Below are 21,091 nucleotides of genomic sequence, written 5' to 3' on the forward strand. Positions count from 1 at the left end.
TATTCATGTTATTTTTTTGGCAGCAAGTTATAATATATATATGATATAATGGGAAAAGTATAATTTTATTTAAATAAGAAAAATCATTATAAATAGTAAAAAGAAGTATGAACATTTAATAATGGAAAAAGTGGAATATAAAATTGTGAGAGAAGGAATGAACCTAATCCCTGATTGTGAAAAATTACATTTATTTCTCCACTTTCGGTTGGTCTCACTATCGATTGGTACAACTCCAAACCATTACAAACACATTTCACTTTATCAACTTTCTTTCTATGGATTTTAATTCTTTCAAACCAAATACTCATTTGAATTCATTATAAAATATAGCTTTAATTTAATTATATAAGTTATTATTTTCATCATTTCTTAGTTTTATCTGATCTTTTATTTATTTTTCCAGTGCTAAAACAGTTTTTATTTTATTTTATTCAAATAAAATTATTCACGTCCTTTTCATTCATTATGTCATTGAAAATATAAATATAGTTATGGACCGTCCTTTGCTTTTGATGTTTTTGTTAAACTAATAATAGAATAATACAATACTTCTAGCAAATGTACAAATTTCCTATTCTATATGTTTTCAAGAATAAATCGCACACTAAATGTTAATAGCCACCACCTTTTAATCTTAATAAATAAATAAAATTAACATAATTTAAGATTAAATACAGAATAAATGTAAAAAAGAATATTAAAAATCAATAGTGAATAAAAGAATGAAGGAAAAAAAAATATCTTTTTACCCTTAACAAAAGGTGTTGGGTCTATCAAGAAAGAATTTACTAAAAATTTACAATATAGAAGATCTAAGTTTTATCATATAAATGATTAACATCACTCTCTATCTAAACTTTTAAGACAATTAATTAATAGATTTTTATATTTATATAATAATATATTTTATCATCTCTATTCAATGTACACCTAGATTTCTAACAAAAAGATAAGATATTATAATATTTTTTCATTCAACGAATTAAACAGAAAGATATACGAAAGAAATAATGGCTTCAAAACTCATTATTTTATATAAAAAAATTGAAAATTCAAAAGTGTATACTCTTTCATAATTGACTTATACGTAGGAAAAATAAAGATAATGAAGAAAACACAATTTGTTTTTTAAAAAAAAAGGAATTTACAATCGACACTTTCTTTATTTTTGAAAATATCTATCTCACATTATTGTGTATAGTTATTATTTATATATAAATATTTTTATCACTATTTAAATTTGGTTTTGTTGAGAAATAAAAAAGTTAGTATTGGTTCATTTATTTTTTATTTTATTTGTGAATTGGTTAAAAGTAAACAATTCCATTTTTGTTTAATGCTTATCTTGCTCTTTCTTTTTTGTTATTTTTAAATGATTCATAGTAATAGTTGGAGTATATCTACTATAGTTTATCATCTTTACTATATCTACTTTATTATATTCGTAGATAATTACATCAACTTTTTTTTTTTCTTTCTACAATCTATATTTGAAAAGGAAGAAAAAAATTACTATTACACATCATAATAATCTTAAAATTTATGATTCTCACACATAAATTATAACATAAAGATACTAGCTTTATTCATGAAAGACGCAACCCAAATACGTTATTCAATCTTATTTTCGCAATCTATCTCAATTTTTTTTTTTTTACATGAGCCACATAATTGAATTAGTTTATTTATTAATTCAAATACCACAATTTTTTTTTTCAAGTATCTCTATAATTGGCGTCTTTTTGGTAGGTTGGTAAGAAAATTGAACTATACATTTTTATCATTTAACTAATATTATTATTTCGTAAATTTTATAATATAAAGTTTCTTGAATTTCTAACCTAGCGATGATGTTTGATGAAGAGATTTCACAACACAAAACAAGGTTTAAAGAATAATATTTACAAAAATTGATATCAAAAGTTTTCATTTGTTAAAATATTTTAATTTAAAAATAACAAAATATGTAAAATAAAAAATATACTAAAATATACAAAAAGTAATAAAAACAATAGTAAAAAAATACAATAACATTGAATTCATGGTGTGGAATGTGACACATAACAGAAGAAATTTTGATGCAAAATATAAGTAAATACCAAATTTTTTACCATTATTCCTTCTGGAGATAAGGAATCTGAATCTAACATAAGTTGCATATTTTCAGATCTAAATTCCTACTTTTTCATCATACTTTTTACTTTTTAAAACTATAAAGTAAATTTGGTTTCTCTCCCTACTTTTTCTTCTTCATGGAAAATGACAAAAAGCACAACCCAGTGGGAAACAAAGTTAAGAAAAAAAAACCCTCAAAATATAAGAGTGGCTTTGCATGAATGGCCAATGGTATGAACAATAAATCGATTATAATGAATTTTCCTAAATTAGGGTTTTAGTGTTTATTTCTCTGCATTTTTAATATAAAATAATATAATAATTTTGTAAATAATCACTTTTGATTACATATTATCAAATAGTGATGTTATTTTGCTTTAATAAAATGTAAATTATTCAATTAAAAATAAATAAGAATATTAATATAGATTAATCACGTAATTTTTTAAATATTCATTGATATTTGTATTTGTTCTACCCCAGTACAATAATTTCTTTTAACTTTTTTTCTGAAATTTAAAGTTGCAAAGTGTAATTTTATTTTTCAAAATTACTTTTTTAGAAGAGATAATAATCTAACATTTGTTGAGTTATATGCTATTTTATCACATCATTAATCTAATCATTCAAAACAATTATTTTGTGTACTTGTATAGGAAAAACATTATGAAGAACACTAAAAAGAGAAGGTGGATTATAATACAAACAAATTAACAGGTGACAATGAAATTTACTTCTATTACTCTTAGAAAAGGAAGTTGCCTAATTCACTTTCACAATAATTTTCTAAGAGAGCACAATGTAATTATGTCTTTAAATAATAAAGGGTTTTGCAGAAGAATGAAAAAGTAGTGTTTTTTAAACAAAAGAAAGGTAAAGAGGTTATATTTGTTTTGTTTATCTTCACCAAACTTGTTTAGAGTAATTTATTGAAAAAGAAGAAGAAGAAAAAATGAGAATAAGGAGAATATTCGAATAGGTATATGGTAAAAAGACCCGAATTCGGTGGGCTTGGTTGGTCAGTTGTTGTTGGATAGAGGAGTCATTTGTTTTGAAGAATCAGAGAAAAAAAACGAGTTTGGTAGGTGCACTTAAAAGGGTACCCTACCCATCACCCAACATTCACCACTCAACAACTGCACCAAACAACAATACTTACACTCACACAGTAGCTTAGAACAACAACAACAACGTCGTAGTGTGTTTCTTTCTTACGTTTTTTTTTTTTTGTTTTCTCTGTTGAGGCATCGAAGGGGTTGAATCCATGGATTCTGATTATGGTATTCCCAGGGAGCTTTCAGATCTTCAAAGGATTCGGTCTTTGTACCAGCCGGAGCTTCCCCCTTGCCTGCAGGTGCTGGCTGGTTTCAGATCTTGTGGGTTTCAGGGGTTGTGGGAGCAGTGGGGTTTGCAAAGTTTTGATTTTTATTTTTCGTTTGGACGATGACCCTTTTGGCTTTTTGTGCAGGGAACCACTGTGAGGGTTGAATTTGGCGATGCTACCACCACTGCTGACCCCACTGACGCCCTCACCATCGCCAGGGCTTTTCCTCACACCTACGGACACCCTTTGGCTCACTTTCTCAGGGCCACTGCCAAAGTCCCTGATGCTCAGATCATAACCGAGTTCCCTCCTATTAGGTATGTGTCTGCTTATCATGTTTATGTTTCCTAGCCATTGTTGTGAATCTGTTTTGTCATGAATTTCATAATACTGATTGTGTTGTTGTAGGGTGGGAGTTGTCTTTTGTGGGAGACAATCTCCTGGAGGACACAATGTTATCTGGGGTCTCCACAATGCTCTCAAAATTCACAATCCCAACAGTGTTTTGCTTGGATTTCTTGGTAATTGAATTTAATTTGGTCGATGGATCTTCAGCTTTTCTTCTTGTAAAAAATATTGTAATTGGGCGTCTTAACTGTGTTTAGTTTACTTTGAATATTCCTATATCTCATGCTATGTATTCACACAACAAAAGTGTTTACATTAACCATGAAATACTGCTGTTTGTTTGACAAATGAATAACCAGGTCTGCATTTCCTTATTTCTTCCATCTACAGGTGGTTCAGAAGGTCTGTTCGCCCAGAAAACTCTCGAGATAACCGACACTGTTCTTTCCACATACAAAAACCAAGGTTGGTTGTGGCAAGTGAAGTTTTGGATGATGGTCATTAGTTAATTTATTGTGTTATTAGCTCCTTATTGGTCAATTGTGGCAAGTGAAATTGTTGATAATAGCCATTAATTTGTCATTTGTGTTATTAACTCCTTGTTGCCATTCTATGATTGTTGTTTCACAGGTGGTTATGATTTACTTGGTCGGACAAAAGATCAAATTAGGACCACAGAGCAGGTTAATGCTGCGCTTGCTACATGCAAAAATTTGAAACTCGACGGCCTTGTCATCATCGGAGGTAATCTTAAGCATCTTGGACCTTCATGTATCACTTATTATCATTATCATTACATCCTCAGGAGAGGTTTCTAAATGCTGAAATACATTATCTTTCAGGGGTGACATCAAACACGGATGCTGCACAACTTGCAGAAACTTTTGCTGTAGCCAACTGCTCCACAAAGGTATTTTTAGTCATTGTTTTGGATTTTTTTCATTTTCTCTTAGAGTGGTCTTTACTGAAGTTTTACGATTGGTATTGCTTTTTTATCTTCACAATTAATTAATATTTAATTTGTTTAAAATTGAGCTGTTGTTTACATCATTTAATTTAATTTCATTTCAATTTTCAATTTATTGATTAGTTGGATTCTGCAGGTGGTTGGTGTACCTGTGACTCTTAACGGAGATCTTAAAAACCAGTTTGTGGAAACCAATGTTGGTTTTGATACAATTTGTAAGGTATTTTTCTTGTGATTAAGACATTTATAATATAAATATTATTTTTGCATTAACATGTTTTGGAGCACGGTATACTTACTATTCTAAATACTTTGTATGAAAAACATGATTTTATGTAACTGGTAATGTTGACACTGTATACCATCTATCATCAAAATTGTTAATGGCATGATTATTTTCATCTTGACACGGCCATGTGTGTTAGGAGTTTTTCCCTCTCTTTGGGCATTTTGTTTGATAAAATGATTGCATATGCTATGAAATAACGAGCAATTGAAGTACAAGTAAAATTTTATTTTCTGTTTATTCAGGTGAATTCTCAGCTCATCAGCAATGTCTGCACTGATGCACTGTCTGCAGAGAAGGTAACGAGTCTAATGTATCTTGCGTGATTTTCTTTGATATATTGTGTGTGCACGTGTGTATAAATTTGTAAAAGGTAGGCATTGTTACTTTAATTAGTTTTCTTCTTTTTATGTGCCTCTCTGAATGACTTTTCTTTTCCAGTATTATTATTTTATCCGTCTTATGGGGCGCAAGGCCTCACACGTTGCATTGGAATGCACTCTCCAGTCCCATCCAAACATGGTGCGTATTGCTGTCTCACATAATTTATGCTTATTGTGTTATAATTCCATGCTGACAGTTATCTTTCATACGTTTTATGCAGGTAATTCTTGGTGAGGAGGTTGCTGCATCAAAGCTGACCCTTTTTGAAATAACAAAACAGATTACTGATGCAGTTCAGACTAGGGCGGAGCAAGGTTTGAACAATCTGAATTGCCTCTTTATATATGTGTGTGTGTAATGAGATCTAATGTCACATTCCTCTGTTTTTCTCAGACAAATACCATGGAGTAATCCTCCTACCAGAAGGGCTGATAGAGAGCATTCCTGAAGTGTATGCACTCTTGAAGGTAAAAACTCCTCTTTCTCGATGGTCAAGCTCTGCCTGAGCACAAAGCAGAATGATATCTGTCAATCAAGTATATATTGTAGTTTGTTGAAGTATCATAAAATGACAGTTTCTCTCATTGCTTTTATATATTAGTTTTGCAATTTTCATCTCTTGTGGAAGAGATTAAGCTTAATCTAATCTGTTCCTTCCAATACCTTTTTTGTACCTCAGGAAATTCATGGCTTACTCAGACAAGGTGTTGCTGTTGACAAGATATCTTCTCAGCTTTCACCATGGGCATCTGCTCTATTTGAATTTTTGCCTCCTTTTATTAGGCGACAGGTAAACTCATTTACCATGCTGAACACTGGTGGGAATTGTGTCAATTTAGTTCTAAAGTGTATGATAGAAAATCTGACAATGATCTTCAATGCTGCAGTTGCTCCTTTACCCTGAATCCGATGACTCAGCACAGTTATCACAGGTAATAACCACGAGATACTTTGCTCTTTGTATGAATTGGTAGAGAATTTCAGATTCCTTCATTCATGTCTCTTTTGTTCTTTGTAATGATTTGCAGATTGAAACTGAGAAATTACTAGCATATCTTGTGGAAGCAGAGATAAACAAGCGCCTGGTATGGTCACTCAATCTCTGTCCCATTCTCTCCCCAATACCCTTTTACTCGACCCACCATCATCTTTGCACTTCTAATGATCATTATCATGGGTTTATTTGTTTCTGATCTCTGTGATGCATAGTTTTATTTAGAAGGCAACCCACTCTGTTGAGCATGCTTTGTCACAGTTTACCATGAAACTTTTTTATTCCTTTCTATTCCTGTTGATTTGTGAAATAAGAACATTTTCTGTTACATCAAATGGTTGGTCATTTTTGTAATATATTAGTTTTGTTTGAAAATCATCATGAAAGGTGAACTGTCAGTTATGAATGATATAATCTTGAGCCATACTTTATATGATTACTAGCTTGATTAATTTCATTTTGTTGATGGTAAATTTTCCACCGCTGCTTTGAAATTTAAAATATTTTCTTGTTCCTTTTGACAGAAAGAAGGTACATACAAGGGAAAGAAGTTCAATGCCATTTGCCACTTTTTTGGTTATCAAGCTCGTGGATCTCTTCCATCAAAATTTGACTGTGATTACGCATATGTATGTTGATTCATTAATATCCCTTTGTTTATTAGCTCTTCTAGTCAATTTCATTTGAAAGTGTTTCCCATTCCCACTTTTGTTAATAACATTTGATATCATTGCAGGTCCTTGGACACATCTGCTACCATATACTTGCCGCAGGTCTTAATGGGTACATGGCAACTGTAACTAACCTGAAGAATCCTGTAAACAAGTGGCGATGTGGGGCTGCTCCAATAGCAGTATGTCATTCTTGCCATTATTTTTCTTGTATTATTTAATTTATGGTTGTTTATGATAGCTTTGTGTAATATCTCAATGCTTTCCACGGTAGAGACTCATCTATTTTGCCTCAATGAACTTTAGGCTATGATGACTGTGAAACGATGGTCTCCAAATCCAGGAGCCACGTCAATTGGAAAACCTGCTATTCATCCAGCTACCGTGGACTTGAGAGGCAAAGCTTATGAGTAAGTTTTCTTGTCATGTGTGATGCATGTGTTCATATATTCATATGGAATATAAGACTTTTGCTGAGATTTTATTTGCAAATCAGTAAATCCACATAACTTATTAAACATGTACTTGATCATAGCAACACTTGTTTTCTTTCACCTCAGCTTGCTTGGTCTCATTTCTTGGTAATGTTTCTATTAAGGGCATTTCTCTGATGCATGATTTTAATTGGTTGCAGGCTGTTGAGACAAAATGCAGCAAGCTTTCTCAGGGATGATATTTACAGAAATCCAGGTCCACTTCAGTTTGATGGTCCTGGTGCAGATGCCAAAGTCATAACTCTCTCTGTTGAAGACCAGGACTACATGGGCCGCATTAAGAAGCTTCAGGAGTACCTTGAACAGGTCTTGCCTATTAAAACTCTTCCATTTTAACAGAACTAGAGTACAACACAAAATTTTAATATTAAGTAGTAAATTGAAAACCCATCGTGCAAAACCTCAAATCCTATGACTGCTAACTGATGCTCATTGCTGCCTTGGTCTGCATGTTTTGTTGGTATGAGGTGTAACATTGTTAGAGTTTACTTTCTATGCTGCATCACTTTAAAAGCTTTATCAACCCATCAGAAATCTTCATATGACAGTATGATAGTTATCATTATAGGTAAACACTATTTTCACTTTCTGATGGAATTTGTCCTTAAAATTTCAGGTCCGAACCATTGTAAAACCAGGGTGCCCTCAGGAGGTTTTGAAGGCGGCGCTCAGCGTGATGGCATCGGTCACCGAAGTTCTGGCAGCCATGTCAACCAGTTCTACGAACAGTCTGGCAGCCCTTTGAGAGGAGCAGATGGAAGTTGTATTCTTTTCCAATATTTTCAGGCCTAAGGTTTTAGTTTCTTCATTTTGTAGCCATGGAAGTAGTTGTTGATTGGAAATAAGAGTTAGATCCGACATGGTACATGTCAAGGTGAGATTATACTGTAGTCAAAGTTTTGGCTCTGTGTTCCCAACTGGGTCATATTTTTTTGTTTTTTTTAAAGACACGAGAGTTCATTCCATGTGAGACAATGTTTGATTGATAATTTAGCTTGGGGCTTGAGATTGTTACTGTTATCTTTGTTCTTCCTAGGACATTTCTTTTTTGATCTTATGTTTTTGTTCCAAACGTTGGTATCCCAGACTGAAATTCCAGCCCTTTAAATTCTATCATTCAGATCTAACTAACATGTGACTTTTAGAACTTTGCATCTGCGACCAAACACGTGGAAAATGCTCTGCTTTTCAATAGGAAATTGATGCCTTTAATGTTCACCAAGTTTCCTAATAATTATGCAACATTCACCTTTCTATCAATACAAGAATAATTTATTTTTTAAATTAATTTTTATTTGAGATATTTTGAGAGGGCTATATTATTTTTACCTAATACATAAATTAATTTTATTTGAATTGTTTTGAAATTTAGTGAAATTTATTTAAATTTAAATTATAAAAAATTTATAAATTTTTTTGTTAAAAGAAAATTTAATTAAGTGAATCAATAGTTTAATTCATTAATTTTTTTTTCAAATTATTTTGATAATAAATGAGTCAAGTTAAATTAATTTATTAAATAACTAACTCGTGAGGAGTCTATGGTCGAGTTGAATAATCTGTTTTGTCAACCCTAAATATCATGCAATTTCTTCTAATCTTGCTCACTTACGTTTAAAATAACATAATAACAACTTAAAATTCAGAAAAATTATAAATAATAAAAAAAGTTTTAGGAATAAAAAATATATTTGCATTAAATAATGATATTCAAATGAAAAAAAAAAGGTGCAGTAAGAGAGTAACAATGGGTGCTTCACTTCTCCAAGATTCCCTGCCATAAAAACGCAGCCGCGATAGTGTCTCCGATCACAAGTTTGCATTCTGTTCTTTATGGTTTCTTCGATTTCATTAACCTAAAAAACATACAATGTACTTGAAAGACGGTTATTCCCTCGTACTAAAACATCGCAAACCGTCAATCCCCTTCGTGCTTCCCACGCGCCACCTCGAACCACCACCCTCCTCCTCCATACCCGAGCCCCACGTCGCCCAAGCGCTTCGCCGCGAGTCTGACGTCACGCGTGCTCTCCAATACTTCCAACACGTGGCCACTTCCACGGCCTTCAAGCACACGCCTTTAACCTACCACATCATGATCGAGAAACTCGGAAGCAGCAACGTCGAAATCGATAACATTCATTATCTCCTTCAGCAGATGAAAATCGAAGGCGTCCCCTGTTCCGAGGGCTTGTTCATATGCGTTTTGAACTCTTACAAGAGAGCTGGGTTGGGTGAGCGGGCTCTGAAGTTGTTTTACAGGATCAAGGAGTTTGGGTGTAAGCCCACTGTGAAAATTTACAACCACTTGCTCGATGTGCTTGTTGGTGAAGCTGAAAACAGATTTCACGTCATTGGGGCTGTTTATGAGAACATGAAGGGTGATGGGTTGGAGCCTAATGTGTTTACTTACAATATTCTTTTGAAGGCACTGTGTAAAAATGGGAAGGTGGATGGTGCCTGCAAGCTGCTTGTGGAAATGTCCAAGAGAGGGTGTGTCCCGGATAAGGTCAGTTACACGACTGTTGTGGCGGGAATGTGTAGGGATGGTCGGGTGGATGAGGCGAGGGAGGCGGCGAAGAGATATGGGGTGGAGAGTATGGTGTCTGTTTGCAATGCTTTGGTTTGTGGATTGTGCAAGGAGGGGAGAATTGGGGAGGTGTTTGGTTTGGTGAATGAGATGGTGGAGAAAGGGATTGATCCTGATGTTGTGAGTTACTCTAGCATCATTAGTTGCCTTTCGGATATTGGGGAGGTTGAGTTGTCGCTCGCTGTTTTCGGGCAGATGGTAAGGAGAGGTTGCAGGCCGAATGCTCACACTTTTAGTTCTTTGGTGAAAGGGCATTTCTTTAGAGGGAGAGTGGGGGAGGCGGTTGGGTTGTGGAGGTTTATGGTTTTGGAGGGGGTTCGGCCGAATGTTGTTGCATACAACACGCTGTTGTATGGTCTGTGCTGTAATGGGAATGTAGATAACGCTGTGATGGTTTGTAATCAGATGGAGAAGGATTGGTTTTGCAGGCCTAACGTGACCACGTATAGTACAATTGTTCATGGGTTTGCTCAGGCTGGCGATTTGCAGGGCGCTTCTGAAACGTGGAACAGGATGATAGATCGTGGGGTTCGGCCTAATGTGGTGGTGTACACCACCATGGTGGATGTTCTTTGTAAAAATTCAATGTTTGACCAGGCTTATCGGCTTATTGATAATATGGTTTCTGATGGTTGTCCTCCTACTGTTGTTACATTCAACACGTTTATCAAGGGCTTGTGTCGTGGAGGGAGAGTGCAATGGGCTTTGCGTGTGGTTGATGAGATGCAGAGTTATGGTTGTTTTCCTGATATAAGATCCTATAACGAATTGTTGGATGGGCTGTTTTGTGCAAATGGTTTTAGAGAAGCTTGCGAGCTTATTAGAGATTTGGAAGAGAGGAAGGTGGAGCTAAATTCTGTCACTTACAACACTATTATGTGTGGATTTTCTAGTCAAGGAATGCAGGAATTGGTTTTGCAGGTTTTGGGGAGAATGCTGGTAACCGGCGTGGAGCCAGATACAGTTACGGTTAATATAGTTATTTATGCATACTCCAAACTGGGTAAGGTTAAAACTGCCATCCAGGTTTTGGATAAAATGACAGCGGAAAAGGAATTATGTTCCGACATAATAGCACACACTAGCGTCTTGTGGGGCATATGCAATTGGTTAAGCATTGAAGAGGCAGTTGTTTATCTAAATAAAATGTTAAATAGTGGAATATTTCCCAATATTGTCACTTGGAATGTGCTGGTACGAGGCTTCTTTAACAAATTGGGTCATATGGGACCAATCCGCATCTTGGATGATATCTTGGGCAATGGATAATATAGTATATGATTTTTCAGCTTCTTCTAAGGTAAAATATTGGCCTTTAAGATATTTTCAACCATATGCAACAGATGACCATGTCACTTTACGGTGTACATGTAGTTTTGAGCAGGAGCAAGATCACTTGGTGAGTTAGATATCGTATTTTTGGATCCCGAAAACTGGTTATGACTTTTGAGGGATAGAGACAACAAAAGACATAAAGGAACGAGTGTTTATGAATGCATATTTATTATTTAAATTCAATTTTTTTATGGAAATTGAGTTTAAATGAGTGAATTTATTGAGTTTGAGAATCACAAGAGCTAAATTGGAATTTTAGACAAGATTAAGTTTGAAAAATCTTTTAGATATTTTAAAAGATAAATAAATATAAAATACCAATAGAAAATATCTTTTAAATATTTTTATAATTATCTAAATCTGTTAATTAGTTAAAAGATATTGTCATACAAAATAAAAGATTTTATTAACAGAAAAATTAAAATATTGTCGGATCAAATCCTACATAAAGAGATCAAGAGAAAATAGAAAGGGGATTCAGCACTCTACATCATGTATTTCACTTTTCTCATGGATGGTTAAGGATTGTTCCATCATAATTTATTATGGATTCTGAGGTTAAGTTAAATTAATGTTTTTGTTTTCTTTTTATTATTGGTTTGGATTATCTTTCTTATATGTCTTTCATCTTTCAATCACGTAATGATTTTTATGTTCAACGGTTTTTAGGTTTGATTGAAAATGTACTTTGATTAAATTTAAGAACTTTCTTATGATTGAATACTACCAATGTACTTTGATTAGTGATAAAAACTTTAATAATAATTAATTGAAAATTTACTTTGATTAATTAAGTTTTAATTTGGTTAGGAAATTAAAAAATATACATAACTAAACACCATAGGATTTAACTAATGATGTACTTGGATTGAATTTTTTGTGAATAATCTAGAAATGTCTCGTTTTTTGAACAATTATTTATGGAAACCGATAATGAATCTCTATTGAAAAACAATGAAATTAGCCTATTTTATTATATTTGTTTTAAAGTCTCTTATTTATTCTTCTATTAAACTCAGAACATTCTTCAATATTAATTTTATTAGGATGAATTTTCACTTTTAATTTTAAGCATTGCATTACATTTTATAAAAGTTAAATTTTAAGCATAGCATTACATTTTATAAGAGTCAAGTGTTTGAAAATCAATTTCATATTCATTGAGAAACAAGATTACTTTAATCTTATCTAGTTTTTTAATTACTAACTTAATAATACTCAAATTGTCTTGTAGAATAGTATCAATTTGATAACATCAACGACTTAATTTGATAACATTAATGACAACTTATCAAACTTGACTTAGTTGTCGAAGAATACAGTTAGTATTTTTAATATTTTGATTTTGACTTTGATTTGTTTTTTTTTTTCTAACACATGCATTTAATTTAGTTTGAGGTTTTTTTTAGTCTTAGTTACCAAAGTCTTTGTTTTTGTTTTAATTAATAATTTCTCTTGAGAAATATCTATGATTAGTTTGAAAATACTCTTTCTAAAAAAAAAATTAGTACTTAAAGTTGTTCATTATGACACACTTCTCTTCCTTAGAAGTGGATTCAAACATAATCTTACTTATTTTTTATTTAAAATCTTTTTCTAAAACAAAAACAAGAGAAAAAAAAAAACTTAAAGAACATAGGAACAACTTCAGGCAAACTACATAGAAAAATATTGCAATTTGAATGTTCTATTGAGGAAACATCTTCCACGTCTGAAGCTATTACAGAAGTCATACCATATCCATTTTCTCCAGCAATAAATACACCCTCTAATCATTCACCTAATTCTGACCCAAACAAAATGATACAAAGAATTATGAGACAGTTAGTCACTTCTCTTAGTTTGTAACCCAAGTCTTTTAAGACCCACTTAGGATGTCTTCTACACCTCCCTTTTTTAAGGGTTGCATCTACAGAGGTTTATTCAGTTATGAAAGACAATAAAATGTACTATAGGTGTAGAAATGGGTGACGATACAAACCATATCATGTATAAAGATTGCTTTAAAAAATATAATGTATAAAGACCAACTTAAGAATACACATAAAACCTAAAATATATATTAAATAAAAAGAAAATTAAATAATTAGGGTGGTTTAGCTTATTTGACAACAATTTAGACGAAGTTAATTCAAGAATTTTGATACCTTATTCCACCTACGCTGTGTTCTTATTATAGAAATCCCTATTTTTAACATACTTCCTTAAGCCAAGTAGACAAGAGGGGTCAGAACTCAAAACTTGCCATAATAAAAATAAAATAAAACAATATACTTTGATCAATTGTGATGATCCTTAACCAGCAACATAGTCAGCGTGGCTTCATGGCCAGCAGATATGATATTGATTCTGTTCCATACATGTTAACCAGCTCTTCCTGTTTCACCATATCACAATCAAATTAGTAATCTTGGAAAAAAAATGCACAATAATAATAATAATAATAATATACCAACATGATCATCAATTCAAGACTCATAATTAACTTCCTTGCAAACCATTATCAAATGTTGGTGATTAAATAATTGTTATCTAAGAAACTAACTGAATGTGGGCACCATCACGAGGGCAAATTCAGCCAGAGTCACGAGAAAGAGCATTTTAAAATTGCAGAGGTTAGGTGAAGACCCTGTGAGTAAGATAAAAATACAGACTCATTATCGTACAAGGCTTTTAGACAAGATATATCAGGGTTTCTCTCTTAAGCCCCATGATGGACATCTTTTTGGCTTTTGGGTTCATAGTGATATTAAAGATAATGGTTTAGCTAGATAGAGATTTGGAGACACTGGTTGGTGCTTAACCATATTGAAAAATCATTAGCCAAGACTTAATTCTTGGTTCGTAATCTTGGGAATACTCAAAAAGCGCCAGCTGGACTGGGGGTATACTAATGGTAAGTCAACCGGAGGGAAAAGAATATAGGAAATTCACGTCATAAAGTCCCGCATTCATAATAACGAAACGAGTTTTGCAAGAACCAAATAAGTGATAATTACTCAGATTCATTGCCTTAAAATAAGTTAGGAATGTAGTGTTAGGCCAATCTCATTGACTTTGGATCTTCTAATTAAAAAAGGACCACAGTCTTTTAAAGGACCTAAATACTACATTAAATGAACGGTAAATAATTCAACAAATAGGCGATGAAGTTTAAGTGATGGACCTCTATGGCATCATTTTCATTACAGATTTCCAGACATTCCTCAGAAAGACTCTTGAGCCTTTGTGTGAGCATGGAGTTTTCATCCTTAAGAATTTCCATTTTCTTATGTAACTCTTCACATTCTCTCTGCCAAAATGGAAAAGATGAAATTGAATACAAACTTCAAGAAAACAGTAAGGTTTCCATAAATACTATTTCACCAAAAAAAAAGTAATAAAAGTCAGTTAAAAGTGTTGTAGCAACTTACAATAAAAGAAAAAAGATCATGAATAAAGATTTCCCAAGGCATGTAGATCATTGTTCTTAAAGACTTATCCGCTGTGCATTGGACAAGTCTCCTAGATACAACAAGAACTTTTCAGAGATTTCTGAAGATTTCAGAACTAACAAGAATCTCTAAAAAGGGTTGAAAATAAACACAGAATAATTTTAGGAAAAGAAAAAGATAGGAAGAATGAAACTAAGAGAAAAGGAGAATGAGAGAAGACTAGTTTTTGATACCAAGTTATATATAAATTCAGAAAAGCATAAGTTATTAAAGTTTTTTAGAAGGACTTATTTTCTGAGTCATGGAAAGCAAAAATTACAATAGATTTGAAATCTATTGACTCACTTATTGATTCGAGAGCTTATACAAATTTACATGAGTTTGCAAAATTTATAAGACTTTATCCAAAAAAGAGTTTGATAGAAAGTTAACTCGTTTTATTCTACCTGGAATCATAAAACTATAGGAATTTATGAGTTAACTCAAATTTGACAATTATGATCACAAGAAAACAACAAAACAAAAAGAAACTAGATGGAGATAAAATGTGAAGTAGGCAAAAAGATTAGGACAAATTGTTTAAATTAAAACAATTATTGTATTTGATTTCGATTACTTAATTATGCTTAGATCAGTACAAAATATACTAATTTATTTAGGCAACATAAAAGAAAAGGGCACAGAGATTAGACGAAAAACTTCCAAGCAATCTTTAAGTTAGAAACATAGGAAATGAACCAGAAACTTCATTTTACATTTTCAATTATTGTTGAATTCATAGAACAATTTCATATTTTTCTGTAATTCTAAAGATATAGCAACAACAGATCCACAAAATCTGTAATTAAATATTATCTTATTTAATTGATCCTAATAAGAAAAGATACAACTTGTATTTAAGCAGATCAAATCTGCTACAAAAAAAAAAATCACATTAACCGGAAACAAATCTCCCATAAATTACAAGAAGAAAATAATAGAGATATTGCTAAATAATAAATCTGATCTGATTCATATTTGTTCCTCTTAGCTTGATCCAACAAATCTGAACAGATATAACATTTCTAATTTATCCATATCTCCATAATTTATTTTGAATCATAAAAGTTCACAATATTTTAGTAGTATGTATGTACCTCTTTCCGCATCCTTGATCTTCTAGCCGATTCCCTATTCGACTGTCTTTTTCTTTCTCTTCTTATTTCATCCTCTTCCTGTCAAAAGAAAGGCACCTCTGTTACCGTGCATGTGCTAATAGTAATACAGAAATAGCATTTCACGTGAAAGGCTCAATTGACAGGAATGAAGTGTGGAATATCAATGTTAGAGGTGAAAAATCATTCATGTGGCTTTGTCTAAATGCTTGAGTTTTATCCTAGACATTATGATATCTTCCGATCAAATGGTAGAATCAACCAACGAATTGTCAGTGTTGCACGCTTAAAGGGCACTTGTTTAGGGGGTTGTTACGTTTCCATTTTATGTTTATTGACAATCAACATTACGTTTCCATTTTAACTCTACAGTCATGTTTGCTACTTTGTTAATTATAAATGGCTTATACAGAAGAGAAAAATAGATGGAGTTAGTTCGTATAACCTTTTCTTTCGTTTGGTTTCGCTCATAATATATTTCAACATTGAATATGTAGTTTAAGATACAAAAGCACAATTACATCAACAAAACCTTTTTATATATGCAGATATTTTCAGCATAATAATTTAAAAGGGACTTTGCAATTTATATTAGTAAATTGATTGTTCTTGCTTTTTGCTAATCTAACAAATAAAAGTCAATCAAACAGACTGTAAAATCTATATAAGTTTGGCATACCAACTTCACAAGTTCAGTGTTAGTGCCAATTGCATCTAGGCCCGTCTCCAAATCCTGATTCAGTTGAATTGAGCTTGCTGCAGAGTAATGAGAAGGATTGTTAGTATTGGAAAACTGCCTTAGTTACATTTCTTTGGGCTGCCTTCGTTGCAGTCTCCTCCAACACCTTTATTGTGCTGGGAAGGGAATGTGTTTAGTCCCACATCACCTAATGATGACCAAAGTATTATTTATAATAGGGATTAAGCAGTCCTCACCTTACAAGTTAAATGTGAAGTAGCGTTGGGTCAAAAAGCCAGATTCTAAGAATTAATATGAATTTGATTAAGAAAATATACTGGTCACCTTCTATGCATCTTCCTTGTTTTGAAATATCAGATAATAAAACATGAATTTCCATTGTTCAAATAACCAAGAGAAAATTTATGGTCTTAAAATATACCATTTTCAAGCACCAAATTACAGTGTTGCTTCTTAGTTGAAGGAAAATCCTGCAACATAAAGGATATCATCAGTCTTTCTCAGCCAAAGATTCTAAGCATCTTGAACTACACAATAAAAAAGTGAATTTTTAAGCTTTACTAAGTAACCAGTTTTCAAGTGTTCTATAAACGTAGAAGTAATAGAACACATATTGCACTCCTCAGCCATATAAATATACTTCAATAAAAAAAAAAAAATATAACGACATACATTAGCAGTGACAAGGTCTTCATGTAGTGATCCCTTGTTTCCATATGCTTCACTGTGGCACAAATAATATTTTATATTTTATTTAGGTTTGGGCAAATATGATAAAAATAGTCCCAGAACAAAATGTACCTGCACAACACTCTATCCTTGTTGTTTTTCAGTATCGAAGATTTGCTTCCATCTCCTCTTGATTCCTTAGGTATTAAACTTTTAGGTTGTAAGTTTCTAGCACATTTTTTTATTGAATTTAGGTTTTGCTCGCCAAAAGTCCTGTGTACTATTTCTGAAAAGGCCAGTACAGCATCCTGACCGAAATGAAAAAGAAGTTGTACTGTATGCATCAGCGAATATATGAAAAGATACACTTGATCAACATGGAAATTGCTGTAAGAGGGAAAAATTAAGTTTAATCCTACAAGAATGTGGGTACACATTCTATTAAACCTACACCAACTGCAAACCAGAATTTGATAGAAATTATGGTTGGAAAAAATATTTTATGTACTCCGTATAAATTTACTGAAAGATTTAGGATTACCTCAGATACTGTAGGTTTATTGGAGAGCTTCATTGGATCCTGCAAAACATTAGATTGAAGTACTGTGCTGTTTGCCTGGACCAAACAACAAAGGATGTGAAAATGAAACGTGAAACTGATAGAACACCAATTGATAAACTGATAAAATATTGTATTGAACACTGAAATAACACACAATACAGTACAACACTTGCTATTCCGGAGACTACGGTCTCCTACAGAGAGTATTCTGTGGCTACCAACCGCAAATAACTACACCTTTCCTAATTACACAACCTACAATGAAATACACACACATATATATACACTCCTAATAAATAGCTGCCAAAAATTATTTTCTATGTGTAACTGCCATCATGCAATTTCTAATACCGAACTGCTCTAGTACAAAAGCAATAGCTTTTCTGATAATTAGCTAGCCTATTCATAAATGGCCCCTTTCTTAACTAACTAGGACCTCAGTTCCTATGACGAACGTGTCCCTTTGTCATAGGCAAAGGAAGAAACCTGATATAATAGGAAAATGTTATGTATATCACTACCTGGTTTGGCCACATGTAGAGAGGCATGTAACCAGCTGCGTGTTGATATAAAAAGGGAATCGGAGTAGACGCAGAATTGTTATATGCCTATTTAAAAGAGATGTACACTGTCAACTTTTTTATACGCGACAAGCACCAAGTGTGAATGATCTAAATACCAACACAAATTGGTTCCAACCGAAAAATGTTTTTCACCTGCATAGAAGGAGTCCAGTGTGTTGGCTTGTCAAGAATTTCCTGCTAGAAACAAAAAATAGAATAAAATAAATTAGAATATTAGCTAAAATCAGATTGCAGAAAAAGAAAATTGGTTAAGATGGCATTGGGATGATTACTGACATCTTCAGGCACCAAATAATTGTAAGCTGTATCAAACATATTAGATTTTTGTGTTCCCATCACGCTTGAGAAGCTTCTAACTCAGTACCTTTCAATATGAACAACCACTTTTAAATTAAAAATAAAATACCAAGTGAATGAGAATCCAGAAGACCACAATCCAGAAGACCAAGTAAATGAACATGGACGGGTTCATTTAAACATGTGAGCAAGCTGTGCTAAAGAAAAATACAAACAATATAAGACCACAATCCTTTTTCTTCGAATGCATTTTCTACAGAAGGATAATTGTCAAGAAATAATTGGTAAAGTAGACTGAAAGTTGAATTTCATCAATCAATTGAACATACCCACTCAAATTGGCATTGACAGATAATGGATGACAAAGTTTCATCCATTCAAACTTTCAAGAAACAAAGAAAATAACTGTTTCATTAGTACTTATTTGAAAAATCTTTTAGGCTAGTTTGAACGAACTTCTCAATAAGCTCTTGAAAGATAAAAAGAATGAAAAGAAAAATTAGCTTATACATGTACTAATTTGTGAAAGTATTTCTCATATATTTTCTCTATTCTTTGTGTGTTTGTAGTTTCTCAATTTTTTTTTTAAACCTGTGCATAAGCTATAATTTAGATTATGGAGAAGTCAAATTGATCATTTTCTTAATTTTTTTCCCTAAAAGGGTCTATGGAGAAGCTAATCCAAACATAACTTTTATAAAACAACTATAAGCTTAACTACGAAGCTTCCTATAATAAATTAAGGACATTATTTTTGAAATTAGCATAAACAAATTTACAATGTTATAACACTATTTCCATAGGCCCAACGAACTCTTCAAAACACTTCCCAAATAATATCCAAACAAATAATAAAGGTAACTAATTTCCATTTAAAAAATAAAAAATTGAAAATGTTCTCTCCCTTGCCCCCAAATTTTTGTTCCTTTCAATTCAACATGGACAGGCATAATAAGGGAACCCTCTGTACAAAGAATAAACACTGCACTGCCATAAAAAACCAAGAACATGAATGCAAACACATTCCCAAATTTTTGTAAGGCAAAGATGCACACAGAATGAAAATTGCAGTGTCGGAAATTCTCCAATAAAATAAATTCTACAAACTAGAAGACGAAAAAGGGTAAAAAGGTAGCATAGAAAAGCGAGAGGATAAAGCACATAACAAACACGTTTGAATCATTGAACAATAACAATAAGGGGAAACAAACAAAAACAAATTAAAAAATTGAAGCAATTAAAATCTAAAAAGGTGAAATGAAAGCTTAAAATCTAGCAGAACTGAAAGAGTAGCGTATGAGAGAAAGAGAGAGAAGAAGGAGAAGGAGAAGAAAGGGAAAGATGAAGACCTGTGTGGCGCGAAACACAAACTAGTGTGTTGTGAGTGAGTGTATTAATTAATAAATAAATAGAAAAATAGAATGGAAGCACTGTTTTATTATTTTGAATTGTAGAGAAAATTATATGGTTCTTCATTAATTTTTTTTCTTTTACAATTGAGCGAAAATCAAACCGTCATTTTCAATAAATAAATTGATATATAAGATATTATTTTTCATTTCTTCATCTAGCGTAACTTTATTATTTATTTTATAGTTGTCTTATATAAGGTAAAATTATTATTTTTAATCTTTATAAGTAAAATATTGACAATTGCACAAATGCATTTACTTATATTATAATTAAATAAAATTTAGCTTATATAATTTATTTTATATGTAATATTATATATTTTACTATTTCGAGATATAGTTCCACATATTAATATTAGTCTATGAAATATTTGTTTTATTTTACTATTTTAAAATATTTCATATTGCGTTGTGTGTTTAATTAATTTTTACGTTATCTTTATTTCAAACAATTTGTGTACGTCTATTTAAAATGCGTTTATTTTTACTTTATTATAGATTTGGATAAATATAAGGTGAGAATTGTAACATCTTATCGAATAGTAGTAATATTATAAAAAAATCACATAATCAATGTGATAGCGCACTTAACATTTAAGAAATTATAAAGTTTTATTACGGTAATTTAAATATAACTATAACTATAACAAGACTTTATAAACAACTTTTCTAAGCTCAAAACTTATAGCAGGTTTTGTTACCTAAAAACATCCAAAAATAAGATATATACTAAAAGAAGATTATAAATCTACTAAACATATATACTCT

General features: G+C 32.0%; 3 protein-coding genes across 6 annotated transcripts; 2 read left to right on the forward strand and 1 right to left on the reverse strand.

Moving 5' to 3' along the window:
• Nucleotides 1–3,156: 3,156 nt before the first annotated feature.
• On the forward strand, nt 3,157–8,702 carry LOC106777825 (pyrophosphate--fructose 6-phosphate 1-phosphotransferase subunit alpha). The gene is made up of 19 exons (XM_014665610.2): nt 3,157–3,472; nt 3,587–3,759; nt 3,851–3,963; nt 4,181–4,255; nt 4,421–4,534; nt 4,633–4,700; nt 4,894–4,977; nt 5,289–5,342; nt 5,485–5,565; nt 5,648–5,741; nt 5,821–5,894; nt 6,107–6,217; nt 6,315–6,359; nt 6,456–6,512; nt 6,946–7,050; nt 7,158–7,274; nt 7,399–7,502; nt 7,727–7,892; nt 8,203–8,702. The coding sequence occupies exons 1-19, from the start codon at nt 3,383–3,385 to the stop codon at nt 8,329–8,331; spliced, it is 1,854 nt and encodes a 617-aa protein (XP_014521096.1). The 5' UTR covers nt 3,157–3,382; the 3' UTR covers nt 8,332–8,702.
• A 583-nt stretch (nt 8,703–9,285) lies between these two features.
• Nucleotides 9,286–11,758, forward strand: LOC106777539 (pentatricopeptide repeat-containing protein At3g48810). The gene has a single exon (XM_014665131.2). It carries the CDS (start codon nt 9,457–9,459, stop codon nt 11,443–11,445), a length of 1,989 nt encoding a protein of 662 aa, XP_014520617.1. The 5' UTR covers nt 9,286–9,456; the 3' UTR covers nt 11,446–11,758.
• Nucleotides 11,759–13,573: 1,815 nt separating this feature from the next.
• LOC106777542 (G-box-binding factor 1) lies at nt 13,574–20,299 on the reverse strand. Of its 4 annotated transcripts, none has more exons than XM_022787574.1 (12): nt 20,261–20,299; nt 18,891–18,978; nt 18,747–18,788; nt 18,552–18,638; nt 18,010–18,084; nt 17,601–17,776; nt 17,472–17,523; nt 17,221–17,269; nt 16,779–16,855; nt 16,082–16,159; nt 14,678–14,803; nt 13,574–13,888 (listed from the first exon to the last, which is right to left on the reverse strand). In XM_022787574.1, exons 2-12 carry the CDS (start codon nt 18,948–18,950, stop codon nt 13,823–13,825), a joined length of 888 nt encoding a protein of 295 aa, XP_022643295.1. In that variant the 5' UTR covers nt 18,951–18,978; nt 20,261–20,299; the 3' UTR covers nt 13,574–13,822. The 4 variants fall into 4 exon arrangements, with proteins under 4 accessions (XP_022643295.1, XP_014520624.1, XP_014520625.1 ...); XM_014665138.2 differs by having other exon boundaries at nt 18,747–18,791; nt 20,261–20,298; XM_014665139.2 differs by lacking the exon at nt 20,261–20,299 and having other exon boundaries at nt 18,891–19,232.
• Nucleotides 20,300–21,091: the final 792 nt, after the last annotated feature.

The sequence above is a fragment of the Vigna radiata genome, chromosome 11, assembly GCF_000741045.1.
Source record: "Vigna radiata var. radiata cultivar VC1973A chromosome 11, Vradiata_ver6, whole genome shotgun sequence".
In the NCBI taxonomy this organism is placed as follows: Eukaryota; Viridiplantae; Streptophyta; class Magnoliopsida; order Fabales; family Fabaceae; genus Vigna; species Vigna radiata.

Bases quoted from the DNA above. Each gene is read 5' to 3' on its own strand.
- LOC106777539 (XM_014665131.2), top strand. From the start codon at position 9,457: ATGTACTTGAAAGACGGTTATTCCCTCGTACTAAAACATCGCAAACCG.
- LOC106777825 (XM_014665610.2), top strand. From the start codon at position 3,383: ATGGATTCTGATTATGGTATTCCCAGGGAGCTTTCAGATCTTCAAAGG. The intron at 6,513-6,945 runs GTATGGTCACTC...TCCTTTTGACAG, and splicing joins CAGAGATAAACAAGCGCCTG to AAAGAAGGTACATACAAGGG. The intron at 7,275-7,398 runs GTATGTCATTCT...AATGAACTTTAG, and splicing joins GTGGGGCTGCTCCAATAGCA to GCTATGATGACTGTGAAACG.
- LOC106777542 (XM_014665138.2), bottom strand. From the start codon at position 18,950: ATGGGAACACAAAAATCTAATATGTTTGATACAGCTTACAATTATTTG. The intron at 18,639-18,746 runs GTGAAAAACATT...TCTTTTAAATAG, and splicing joins ACTGGACTCCTTCTATGCAG to GCATATAACAATTCTGCGTC. The intron at 16,160-16,778 runs GTATGCCAAACT...TTCTTTTGACAG, and splicing joins ACACTGAACTTGTGAAGTTG to GAAGAGGATGAAATAAGAAG.